Source organism: Eleginops maclovinus, chromosome 7, assembly GCF_036324505.1.
Source record: "Eleginops maclovinus isolate JMC-PN-2008 ecotype Puerto Natales chromosome 7, JC_Emac_rtc_rv5, whole genome shotgun sequence".
NCBI lineage: Eukaryota > Metazoa > Chordata > Actinopteri > Perciformes > Eleginopidae > Eleginops > Eleginops maclovinus.
Window position 1 is genome coordinate 7,590,298 of NC_086355.1, and position 12,979 is coordinate 7,603,276.

Here is a 12,979-nt window from a genome sequence, read left to right on the forward strand (position 1 = left end):
TGGGCCATCAGCTGGAATTCAAGTATGCAAACAAGCAATACAGGTGGAAACAGCACAGTCATTTAAATGTACTCTTTCAGTGGTGCGTTGAGGTGTTTCATAAGAAAAAAACAGGATACATGTGATAGTTAAGATATTATCTCCTGGCTCTTGTGTGGAAGGTGGGACCCACCCCTATTGAAGCTTGTACTAAGCAGGCTGTAACTGAATATTTTCCTCCCCTCTATCGTCATCATGAGAGGTATTAACTCGCCTCAGATCCTGCCTGCTGTGCCCTCTCTCTCCTGTTGAACCTGCCATGTGGGATAACTACTCTAATCTGCAACAACATACTGCTGCTCTGATTTAACAGGGGAGATTTAAGGCAGGAGGAGAGATTTCAAAAACAGCTTGCCTTCCCGCAAACCCACCCTCAAGAATGTGCTGCTGAGTGTGTTGAAGAACTGAGTCTTGTAACCACTTTCATTCCTGAATTTAAAAGACAGAAATGTGACCCCCAGAATGCATAACAGGCCCTTAAAAGTGTTTTGATACATGTGTGAAATAAATTAGATTTTTGACTGCAGTAGGACCAAAATAATCAGAGGGATTGAGGAGTCTCTGGGTCCGTGACCACAGCTATTGTTTATTCATGCAGGGCATTGAGGCAAATCATTATTCAAGGTTTTTGTGGATGCTGCACCCCCCTCCTTCTCAATTAATTGTTCAAAAAAAAGGACAGGGACCTGCAATCACAGGACAATTGCCATGTTTTCCAATTATTTCACGAATCACTCAAGAAAAATATTCCAGAGCAGAAGCCATCTGTATCAACACCATCAACACATCAGAATAATGGACCTATATTAACATGCAACAGCAAATGAATGGCTTCTTGTGTGAGGTCCTGCTTCACGTGAGTGCATCTGAATGCATGTGACCTAGTTTCTAATTGCTCGCAATCAATATAGACAAAAACCAAAATGGCGCTACAGTGAGATGACTAATGATCTGGTAAGGAAAAACAACACAGCAACATAGGTCACGGAAGGCATGCGTTGGTTCCCGGACCACCGCAAATTAGTAGAATAGATGAGCTGGAAAAACTAATGAAAAACAAATCCATTAAGGGGTCAAATTTGAGCATGTAGATATCCCCAAATGCCTCTGTTTACTTTTATTGTAAATTTAGCGTATTATTTCGTTTTGGATCATTAAAGAAAGAAAATAAACATCATGAGCTCTGAGATATTTAAATGGGAATTGTCAACTACAGTATTTTAGGACAAAAATCATCAATCAATACTGAGAAAATAATGAGAAAATTGATTGATAATGAAAATTGCTTTAAGTCCTGAATTTAACACATTTATCAAAACCTTAAGGAGGCTTGAAACTGGTTCAGTGTTACGAGACATCAACAGGATAAGTAACAAACCTCAGGAAAACCACAGGATTGTGTTACCTATGATTAGCTGCTGTTATTCTAGAGTATTTAGGAAATACAATATGGTCCTTTTCAAGCAGCCACACCTTTCAAAGTGGCTTTGAGGAAATAAATTCTTGGCCGTAGCAATTTAAACAAAAGGAAAACTGGCATAATGTGCCTCACACTGTTGCAGTACGCCTGCGATTTATAAAAACATACTAAAACACCATCAGTGAAACCATGAAAAGCACTTAAAGAGATCAAATCTAATAAATGAGCTCAGATGAAATTAATAAGATACTGTGTTTGTTTTAGAGTAGGTCATACAGTATGCATGACCTTTTGACCTGTAGGTTGCTTAAACTCTCGTTGCTGATTGTCACGACAGTCACACTTATGGCCTTTCTATTCAATTAACAAGGGCCTCCATTATTCTACCGGGCCCTGTGGTTGTAATACTCGGTGCCCTGTGCTGACAGCTAGCCAGCTCTGAGGGAGCTATGCTCACAGCCATGGCAGCTAATGCAGGAATGTGTCCATGTGACAGGCTCCAGACCATTTAGTCTAGTTTTTAACAATACCACCAACCTCGCCACGCACACATGCCTCTGTTTTAAGTGCTATGAAGCCAAGCAGCGTGTTAATCATTCTGTGGCAGATTCCAATACCCACAAAACTTTATCTTTGAGGGGAAAGTGCTCACCCCATAAAATAACTTAGTCCCTGCCAAAACCTCACATACCAACACTGTTAATATACTCGTCCTATGGCCGGTACCCCAGAAGAATAGAAGTTCTTTGCTACTACACCTTTACCTATTCAACTCGTTCAGCTTCCTGCTCGCCCTCCCTAATCTTCCTGCCCCTGCCTGAGATCATGCCCCCATCACACTGCACGAGGTAAGCCACAACAATGGGCCAGTGTGCAAGGGTGAGATACACTGATGTCACATCAGAAGAATTCAGATGCACCCCCTCATGAAATTAGAACAATATTTGTTTAGTTACAACTGTGCAGAAGCTCCAAGCCACCCTGCTGAGAAAAGAATTTGCGAGATGAGGAACAAAATTTAACTCGCTTGTAAAAACAGAAAGAAAGAACGAGTGTCTGGCTGAATGGAAACTTTAAATAATTTGACATTTTGGATACTAAAAGAGACTGTTTTTGAAAGTGCTGGGGGTAGTTATTTTCATTTGGTAGCTGTTTTGCATTTAAAAAAAGAGAGTACATCAAGAAGGAAAATCTATTGAAACCTTTATTCTATATTTTACAAACTTTTCCTAAATGTTATTGATTATCACAAAGGACAAACTTTGTGACTTCTTTTTAGTTCTTTAATAATCACTACTGACACGTGTAATAGCAATTTCCAATAATATACAGTGTATGGTTCCAAGAATATTACATTTAAATAGCGAGTTATTAAAAAGGTGGAAACTCTTGCCCTACTTCAGTTTATTATCCAAATTATTGGAACTGTGCTTACAGGAGGTGTGGTAAAATAGCTGATATTTAATGGATCATTCGTAGATCATGTTTTCTTAATTGCTCTGCCAATTTTCTCACAACATCAAATTTGTAACCTCAAAGAAACCCTGGGAAACATCTAAGAAACAGGTCCAGGCAAGCAGCGAGCAAACAACAATGATGATTACGTTTAAATCCATACCTGTATTCTCACGAGGGGACAGATAAGATAAAGGGAATAGTGTTTAGAGGAAAGTACAGCTACATTATTTCTAAAAGGCAGAAACAATAGACTTGATTACTTGACACTTTAACCAGGGGTGTAACATTAATCATCTGTAGGTCCAGCTTAATATCTGAGACTTAGAGGTAAGCCGCTAGAATAATCTAAAACAACATAAATCAAGAATGTATAAGACACAAATCATCAGCTTTACACCTTTATAGGCTCATGTCAGTGTTATACTAATACAAGTAATAATTCCCACAATAACACCACTTTCCTGTTTCGACATATGGTGAACAAAGGCATTTACTAATTAGATATAACCTTGTCTATGATTATTGCTTACGTCCTGTCAGTGACTGTCAAGAAACGTGTTCCTGTAATGGTTTTTACTCACCTCAATCCATCTCTGTGCCTCCAAGTAAGCCTCGTCGCAGCTGACAGCGGACTGCTCACGCCACTCCATCACAAAAACGTATTATCCGAGCTGCTCCGGCGGGACGAATCTGTGTTTGTGTAGTTGTCCGCATTTAAGGTCCAGTGACATCAAATGTGGGCCAGTCCAGACAAAGCAAACACAATGAACGTGCTCAAAACTAGTCAAGCAATGTAGAGCATCACAGGTAAACTTGAAAATCAAACTACTCATTCATGAAATATGCCTCCTTTTGTTCATTTCCACCTGGTCATTACTGCATGAATGCAAGGTGTAACAGTGGTGCATTCCCTTAGCATCAGTCTGCTTACCTGTTCTTTCATCCGACACACCTGTGGTTCGCTTGTTTTGGTATTTTCACACTCGGTGTACTCCACCTACGCAGCGATCAAGCTTCTTTCACAGTCCGACACTGGCTCACCTCCTCTGGTAGAGGCACTGACAGGAGATGATATCCTCTCATGGAGTTTAAACCGCATGAGTCTGAGGCTGGAGGGTTTCCAAAGTGAGGTCTGAGGACCACCCACGGGTCCTTTGAGAGGCTTCAAGGTGAACACAAGTTGGCTGATATTTCCCTCTCCGGGAGATTTTTGTGATCCCAGGTTTTTTGTGATCCTGCTGCACGTATTTTGTAATTCTACACCAAATCATAACCAGCTACAATATATTCTCACATTACAGCTTCATAAGTGAAAGCCGTGTCCATGTGAAGGTCTGTGGGCTGCCAGTGCTTAGTATCAAATGTTAAAGTCAAAGTTTAAAAGTTTGAGTCCCCGGGTAAACTTTTCTACTTGGAGGAGTTGGGCAAATACTTTCCTGTATCGTCCCCCTAGCGGCCATTAAGGGGAACTGCAGGGCAAGTACAATTACCAATACATTAAGGTACTTCGACACAAAAGTGGAATTTATACATTGCATGTTTCTTTGCTACATTTATTTCACAGCTATAATTACTTTACATATAAAAACAACCCTAACCCATTCCCAAATATGAACTTATCTTTGAAGTGTTCAAACATTATCCTTATTGTGGGTATTTCAATTTTTTTTCTACTGAATGAAATTATTAGTAGAGTGGCAAACTATTTTAAAGGAGGTTCAGTTCCCAACTTAAAGACCAGGTTCCTGGTTGAATTCAAATCAACAGATTTTTGTATTTTCAGCATATAGGACCTTTAAACTGGTCTCTTTTGATCCATCAAAGTCATACAATGGTGAAAAGATAAATAAATTCACTAGCTAACATGTTTGCGCAACAGAGAAGATCAACAAGAGAAATGTGTAGTAAATTTGCCTTTTATTTGACAGAATTTCTAATTACTATTACAAAAATGTAGGCACCTTTACCACTGATGTACAGTCATATATCATATTTCAGCCTTACTTACAGAAGACTTATTTTATCAGCTTTTCCTAACATTACTGCAGGCCTATCTTTTTTCAAAGCTATGACTGAAATGAAAGCCTTGCCAAACATGTTTCTGCAGCCTGTTTTGACCATGTGTTAGACACACCATCTTAAAAAAATCAATACACACAGTATGAATCATTGAACCCAGGGTAAAAAAAGAAGTTGTGCTCCCTCACATATGTGGAAATCTTGTGAAATATCTTTCTTAATTGAAAGTCAAAGACGCCATGTAAACAAAATGTAGTGCAGTGTCAGGGTAGTACAGCTGATATCTGTATTACAGGTACCGAGATGTTTCAGCAGTGTGGAACTGTAAGATTTTGATCTTAACAAGAAATACTTTTGTTTTCACAGCGGCACTCTGATTCCTTAGAATTTCATCCACATTGTAACAAGTGATGCATAACAAATTGTGATTAGTTTGAATGATATCCCTGACTTTTTTCTTATTTTTGCCACAAAAATTGAAAAGAATTAAAGAAAAATCTAACTCTCCAATTAAGCGAGCACTTGAGAATGTTTGGCAGTAATATTTTCTTTTTTCTCTGGGATCACAAAGGAGTTTCCTCAATATGAATCTTTGGAGAGGGCAATGATGGTGAAACGAAGCTCCTGAGGGTCACGAGCCATGAAGACCTTACAGACCTCTACAGCATCCTGCAGTGTTGAACAAATCCGTAAATTATGACTTCAAACTCAACATCAGAAATTGTTTTTTTATGGCAATCATCTGTTCTATTCTGTGGTGTCTCACCTCGAGTAAAGTGTCTTCTGAAGTTTTTCCGTGGACAATAGGGAAAGGCTTGCGGCCATCTACGTTAAAAAAAAAAACAGATTACCAGGAAGTTTGCCTGAAATGTGTCACCACTAAATATGTATTTAAAGTAATAAGTATCTACAGTTATACAAATTAAACGCAATATTTTAGACATAAAAGCACACTACAGTTGGTAACTCACCCAGTTCATATAACTGTCCCCCAACATTCACAAAAGCTATAAAATGCAGATTCACTTTCTCGTCTACACTTGGGGCCTAAAGCAGACAAAAAAACAAAAAACAGAGTATGTTTAAGTTACACATTCTTTGAGATGACACACAAAACTATTGGTGGTATTATTTTCTGAAATATACACGGATCATCTTAAACTCAATACAAACCTCAGTCTGTCCCTCCTGCGCACTGGATTCATGTGTCACACGTATACTCTGAAACAAAGTAGGAATAAAACCAATGATTTGCTGTTTGTTCTGTACTTCATGATGGTTGTACCAACATGTTTGGGATAAACGAACATGCAAGATGTTCATGTAGACAAGGCCAGTATTATTATCTAACCAACGACAGATAAAAAGCAGCTGCATACAATTTAGAAGGCTACAGAGTTACCAGGAAGAGAGTTAGAAAAAGTGTTTAGTAAAGTAGATTTACTCAAAAGGTACTGATTAGGTTGTCATGACACTGACAAAATAGGTTTTTACATCCATCTTGTTTGACTAACATAATGGGGAAAGATTTTCTTACCTCGTCTTTTTCCAGGAAGGCAGCCTTTTCCTCTGAGGCCATTTTAGAGGTTTGTTCGATAAACTTCTTTAGAGGAGAATCAGGCTCTGAGGAGAGAGGACAACACGAAGTAAAACATCTAGAAAAACTGTGCTCAAGCAGAATTTTTTTAGGATTTACACCTGGGTGATTTTCAACACTGATATTGCAACCCCTAAATATTTATTCAAGGAAAAAGTGTTATATTCCAGGGTTTTCCCTAATCAAAGTGTTTTCTAAGGCTTCCAATTGAACTATTTTTCTTGGGTATGGACCAGCAGACCCTTATCCAAGTATGAGCAATTATGTATTATGGGGAAAAACATTCATGTTGATTCACAGCTATTTTTGACTCGCACACAATCAACTCCACAATCATACAACCGTATTGAGTCGATGCCTTCAAATTGTAAACAACGGAATCTTTCACATCTCTACCATTGGATACCATGAGAACAGAATAAATACTCACCAAACTCCAGGTGTTTTTGGTTGTTTGCCACTGCATGAATTAATCCTATTGTTCCACACGCGTTTCCAATGGTTTGCTTCATGAAGTAGACGTCAGGAGAGACGTCCTGTGGCTGACCCTTGAGTTTCTTTTCCTCTTCTTGCTTGAAAGCTTCATACTGGGAAGAAGAACAAAAGAGGAGAAATATTTAACATGTTTTTTGTCTGGCATGGAGATGAGTCTGGACAACAACATGTATGGAACATGCAAGTTAAGTCATGCACGGATAATGTGGATCCATTATGGTTAATGAACACACAGTTAATACATTTGACAGTACAAGCACCTTCTCTGTCACCGGGAAGAGAAGCAGCACTGCGCACACTGGTCGTGGCACCATGCTGAGAAGCTCTGGATCCAATCCGTATACATCTCCAAATTGCCAGGTTGGTCTCATACCTAAGCAATTGACAAACTGCAGAAACGCTGAGGGTAAATGTGTATGCATACAGAACAAAGATATTAAGCTAACCTTACAATACCTCACAGAGAAGTTCAACTCAGATTTAAGTTGTTTGTAATACCTGGCTCCTTAATACCACCACAAACATCTGATTCTGACCTAAACCTCACAAGAGTAAAATACACATGATTGATAGGAGACAACAACAGATTGAAATTGATATGTCATTCATTTCTAATAAATATGTGCCGTTCACCAGCTTACTAAATGTACCTAAAGTTACAGGGAGTTCCAAACAAGTAATAGACGTTGGTACCTTGATAGAAAAGTTATATTACACTATTCTAAGCAAGTATTGATTAATTACTGATCTATTTTTAGAAACTTTCAATGTGATATGTACTTTTTGATGCTTTTCCATTTTCTCATGTAAAGCTGACAGACTGAGTCGCTCAAGGTCATTAAATCTAGAAAGCAATTAGTCTGGTTTTTAACTTAGAACAATATCAATAACTTTACGTAGGCTACTTACTAAGTAGGACATATTTACTTTAGGTTTGCCTGGTAGATATTATAGAAAATGTCATTAACAGGTGCACGAAATGTAACTAACCAGTTTAAAATGTAAATAAAGACAACTTTGTAAAGTATATTATCTTTAAGATGCAGTTGCAGCATGCTACTAGCAATCAGTTAATGTTGTTTCCATTTTTCTTCGCAGTCTGTTTTCTAACATCACTTTTAAAAAGGTAGCATTTGTAACGTTTACGCTTCAATGAGAGCACCACGTTTAAAACAGTAGCATTGTTGATGAGTAACGTCAGGCCTTGTCCTTCTGAAGTCACTCTGCCACTGATAATTCAGGTCCATTTTGCTAAATTAAATCACTCACCTTTGTCATGACCTGAAATGAAAAGAGACATACAGCAATGTTAATAATATTGATTTTAGAAATGACAAAGAAGCCACACCGGCTCCAGCTTTTGTGCTGACGGTTTAGCCACAAGTTAGCTAGCCCTCACATGCTTGTCAATGAAGGGCTTCAACAAAACACAATTTTGCAGAATATACAATACATACTTCTGGATTGGACTCCAAAGGCAACCAGCGTGGACTGTCCATTTTGAAGTAACGTTACTTCTATTTTTCCTTCAACTGAGAGCTGGCTGAAACTGATTTCCCAATATCTATCTGACAGCTGGAAATAGCTTCCGCATCAGGGAAATGGAACTTGACATTCTCATAATACGCAGGGGTAAATACTTTTTCATAAACCACAAATATACCATACTTGGTATTTTCCTACAAAAACAGATGAATAACATGTATTTATTTGTGAAGTTTAATATTGTTGCCCCCTCAGTAGCAGTTTAATGTTTTTTTAATCGGCAAAATTAAAGAAAGATAAATGTACTACTCACACCATCCACCCAACAGTGGACCATTCCAGGATCATGGGCGTGTTTGAGATTCCCAGTGGTTTGGGCTGTGGAGCACCTTTTTACAGTCACTGTATCATCATATTTTTTTTAGAATTGTGCTATGTAAATATATTTGTATATAACACAATACAATTAATAATAATAAATATTGATTTTAAGAAAAAGAAGAAGAAGAAGAAGAAGAAGAAGAAGAAGAAACTGCCAGACGATGGCGCTGTTGTCTTAGTTAAATCATGGAAGACGAAACTGACACTTCACCAGTAGGTGGCGGTATGCACATTTAACGATGGTTGGGATCCATTATGGTACAGAAAGAAGAAGAACATTCACAATCATCTTCAATGGATAAGAGTTTTCTCTAGCCGAAAGCTAGCTCTTTTGTCAATAGGAGGTTGATAAAAGTACTTTTCTTTTTGAAATTGCCAAGCGAGAAAGTCGCTTTATTGGCATCATTATCACGACGACACAACCTGCAACCTGACGGTGAGAGGAGATGCCAGCAGCAGAGGAATCTCAGGGTGGGTTTTTAATTTACATCATGGAGCATCACAATATTTTCAGTAAAGTGTAGTTAGACTAGAAAGAGGAAGAGGGTGGCAAGCATTGTGCACCACCCAGGCAATGCATTGGTTTGTCATTAGCGTTTGCTTAAGTCTGTAGCTAGTGGGGGTGTTTAAACCCTGTGTGTAACCCCTTGTCGGGGACCACAACACAAAACAAGACGCCGTGTGTTATTGTCAGGGGACCAACACACACAACCAACGTCTTGTTCGGCACAGTACGTGTTGGTACGTTAGCTGAAAAGTTGTCAGAGGACACGGAAGCGGAAGAAAAAGAGATTACTTTTTTGCATTGATTATTTGACCTACTAGCCTAGTTAAATAGACCCCTGAATCGCTGCAAACATCTTCGATTTAATCAAAATACCAATGCTGTTTGATTATCGGGGCAATATATGGGACACACTGATTCTGCACACCGCACTACAGAGAGCATAATGGAAGTATCGGAATATTAATACTTGATATTGTCTCCGAAATCAATATCTGTAATTTATCTGATGAATACTTTATATAATTAAGTTAAATCCATCTCTGTAAAGCTTTTACATACATGGTACCAAATGGCATTGGAAGATATTTGATGGCATGAATGATAACCTTTGGTTCTTGGCTGTTGAAAATCAATTTTCTCTTAAATCATACTTACTATTCGTATGTATTGAACCTTATTATACCTTGGCCTCTGCTGTACTTTCCTGTCCTGAATATTTTACACTGTCTGTTTACTGAATACACATCTAAGGAAAGAAACATGTCTAATGAGGATTTTCAAGTCAAATAATATTATAATGGATATATTTGCTCTTTATATCAGGAATCAAGAGATTGTGTCATAAATGTATTGCGGATATGACAGAGGCACCACTCTTAAAATATGTAGACTCACATGACACAGTGACTTCTGTGTTTCAGGTGTAAACAAAGTTGTGGACAGCATTTGTAAACTTTCTTCAGATCTGTTGGCTGAAGCAGTGAGTATAATGTACCTTTGTTTCTTTATTTCGCTGTGCAGGAAGAAGTAAAAGTCTTCAAAAAGGTTACTTAGAATACAACATCATCCTTAATTAACACTTAGCTCCTGTACAAGTGCTTAGAAGAGAAGCACCACACTAGTCACACAAATAACCCTTAGGAAAATGTGTGATATTTGGGTGTTTACGTATTATTTACTTGATTATTTGACATGTTAGCCTGTAGTATTTGTTGATTGCACCAGGCACAGAATGTGTTTCAGAATTAACAATAATTCAAACCAAGTTGAATTGGAGCAAAACTCTCAGTGTGATTAACGATCGGATGCTTAATACAATATGTGTTTGCTGTGTTGCCATTAGAAGCCGCACTCAGCCCAAGTCGAACAGGATGTGGTGTGGTTGCCATAGAGCTCATGCTCCCCCTCTTATAACACATCTATTGATCTCCACAGTGTCGCCATATTCTGTTTTACCTTCAAGGGCAAACTAGAGGAGTAGACTCAGCTGAAATTTCTGATGTGAGTCAATGTTTACTTCAAATATTGTTTTAACTTGTAGTAACCCATCTGCCCAAGTTCCTCTTTCATTACTTGTTTTGTTTCTGTGCAGGGATTTCAGAGAGCTGGAGTCAGATGTGATCATGAAGCTCTGCAGAACATTATCAGATTCCTCTTGTTAACATTCAGGTATCATTTGCCCATCATTTGCATATTGAAATGTATGGCGGTAAATGTGTATGTGTAGTCGGCGTTACAGTACTTATGTTATTTATCAAGGCCCACATGTTGATTTTTGTTTGCCCCGTTTGAACTATATGTTTTTTAAATCCCTTAGATCAGAGCAAGCCTATACGATTGGCTCTTAGGAGTATATCGTAGCTCTACAATCATCTTTGTTTATTCACCGGGCAAAAGGCAGCATCATACATAAAGATTCTCTTAAATTTGTCAGAAGTTGTGATAGTTAACATTTGTATCTTCAGGTCAGCTGGGAAGAGTAACCTCTCTGGGGACAACCTTGTGTCAAAGCTTGAAGAAGGCAGCAATAAGTGGCCCAAAGCTTCCCTTCAGGTGCTGCACAGGTTGTGGAGTGAACATGGTGCATCGGTCCATGCTCAGCAGGAGGTCCAGGCAGCGCTCAGCATCGGTCAGGTATGTCCTCATCTCCTTTTCAAAACGTTTCCGATGACCCAAACGCACATTTCGTCTACTATTAAAGATAATGAAACCTTCTTGTTTTGCGCTATCTTTGTAGTTAGTGGACATGCAGTGGAAGCTTGGCATGTCAGTGAGCTCCGACACCTGCCGATCTCTCAACTCCCCATATGTGACTCTTCTGTTAAAATCGTTGAACCCTCTGGACAGATCTGTCAGAAGTCTTTTGAGATGACAATTCTACAGTTCCAGGTCTGTGTTTATTGATGTGAATCTAGTGTTGTTGGTAACATTTATTACATGCTTGATTTTATGATTCTTCTTTGACCTTTGCAGAACTTCCACAAGCAGTTCAAGGAGATGGCAGCTGTTATGGAGACTGTGTGATGGATGCAAGCACACATCGGAGCTAAGGAACTTGTCGAAATGACACCCCAGTTTACATGTAACGATTGGTAGAACAGCTTGGCACAGGTGTGTGTCTTCTGTCTCAAATTGTGGATAAATATTAGGACAAATGTCTGCTTAGCACTTTAATCTTTTTCGTACATTGCTTAAGCTCCTGCATTATTTATCATGAGGACGTCCAGCTGTTTGAAATTGTTTCAAAAATGCTGTCCTCACTTTTTAACTCCAAGAAGCAAGTTTACTTTTTCCCATGAACTAGTGTATAATGACAATACATGTCAATCAGTAATACTACATATACTGTCATAGGATTTTGTTTGTTCTGTTCAAGATTGGTGCTGTTGATCTGTATTGCGTTATTCAGAGAGATGCAATACAATTTAACAGCACCAGAAACTATATCCTCCAAATCGACCAAATAGTTACATCAACACCGCTCTAAAACAGAAGAAGAAAATATGTACCACATAATCTCTATGAAGGTAGGGTGCCTTTGCAGGATTGTTGTATTAATATAAGCGTTCTCTTTGTATACAGTATGTGTAAATTATGAAAACTTACTTTTGTGTTGCATTTCCTGGTAATGCTGAAACGGCTACTGTGTGTAACTGTGGAAGCTTTTGCTTTTTTTGTTCTGTGGTTAGTCTTCTCTTGTATGTCATGCAACAATGATGAACAAAACTATTAAATATAAACCTTCATTGCATGGTTATTTGTTACGAACTTCAGCATATAGTAAAGGTTTACCATCTAATCTCTTAATTTATCTTCATGCATCGTAACCAGTAAATTACATGCAGTGTCAACATTTAGAACAAGAAAAAGAACAACCATATTATTTCATCAAATTGGTGTTACAGTGATAATATACATAATCCTGCAAGTGTTGTTATGTGGTGTTTGCAAGGTTGCAGAACTGTAGTCGCTCCTGCCTGAGTGATGAGGTTATATATGGCACAGCTACTATTTTGGGGATAGGCTGAGTGCTTAAAATTATTGCATTGGGTAGATGGGAACCTCTTAGCATATCAGA

The 12,979-nt window shown here is 38.4% G+C and overlaps 3 protein-coding genes across 3 annotated transcripts in view; 1 reads left to right on the top strand and 2 right to left on the bottom strand.

The window, feature by feature from the left end:
• Window positions 1-3,662, bottom strand: part of lmo7a (LIM domain 7a) — a 43,914-nt gene extending 40,252 nt beyond the window's left edge. The window contains 1 exon segment of the mRNA XM_063887479.1: window positions 3,499-3,662. Coding sequence (XP_063743549.1) covers window positions 3,499-3,567 — 69 coding nt within the window. The 5' untranslated portion in view covers window positions 3,568-3,662.
• Window positions 3,663-4,815: 1,153 nt separating this feature from the next.
• uchl3 (ubiquitin carboxyl-terminal esterase L3 (ubiquitin thiolesterase)) lies at window positions 4,816-8,620 on the bottom strand. Its single transcript, XM_063888398.1, has 9 exons — window positions 8,486-8,620; window positions 8,298-8,309; window positions 7,289-7,417; window positions 6,964-7,120; window positions 6,474-6,559; window positions 6,110-6,157; window positions 5,908-5,983; window positions 5,703-5,761; window positions 4,816-5,605 (listed from the first exon to the last, which is right to left on the bottom strand). Exons 1-9 carry the CDS (start codon window positions 8,525-8,527, stop codon window positions 5,516-5,518), a joined length of 699 nt encoding a protein of 232 aa, XP_063744468.1. The 5' UTR covers window positions 8,528-8,620; the 3' UTR covers window positions 4,816-5,515.
• Window positions 8,621-9,120: 500 nt separating this feature from the next.
• On the top strand, window positions 9,121-12,647 carry commd6 (COMM domain containing 6). The gene is given in 8 exon segments (XM_063887185.1): window positions 9,121-9,365; window positions 10,323-10,381; window positions 10,837-10,902; window positions 10,994-11,070; window positions 11,367-11,535; window positions 11,639-11,717; window positions 11,720-11,790; window positions 11,875-12,647. Coding segments are annotated over 8 exon segments (597 nt in total). The 5' UTR covers window positions 9,121-9,340; the 3' UTR covers window positions 11,926-12,647.
• Window positions 12,648-12,979: the final 332 nt, after the last annotated feature.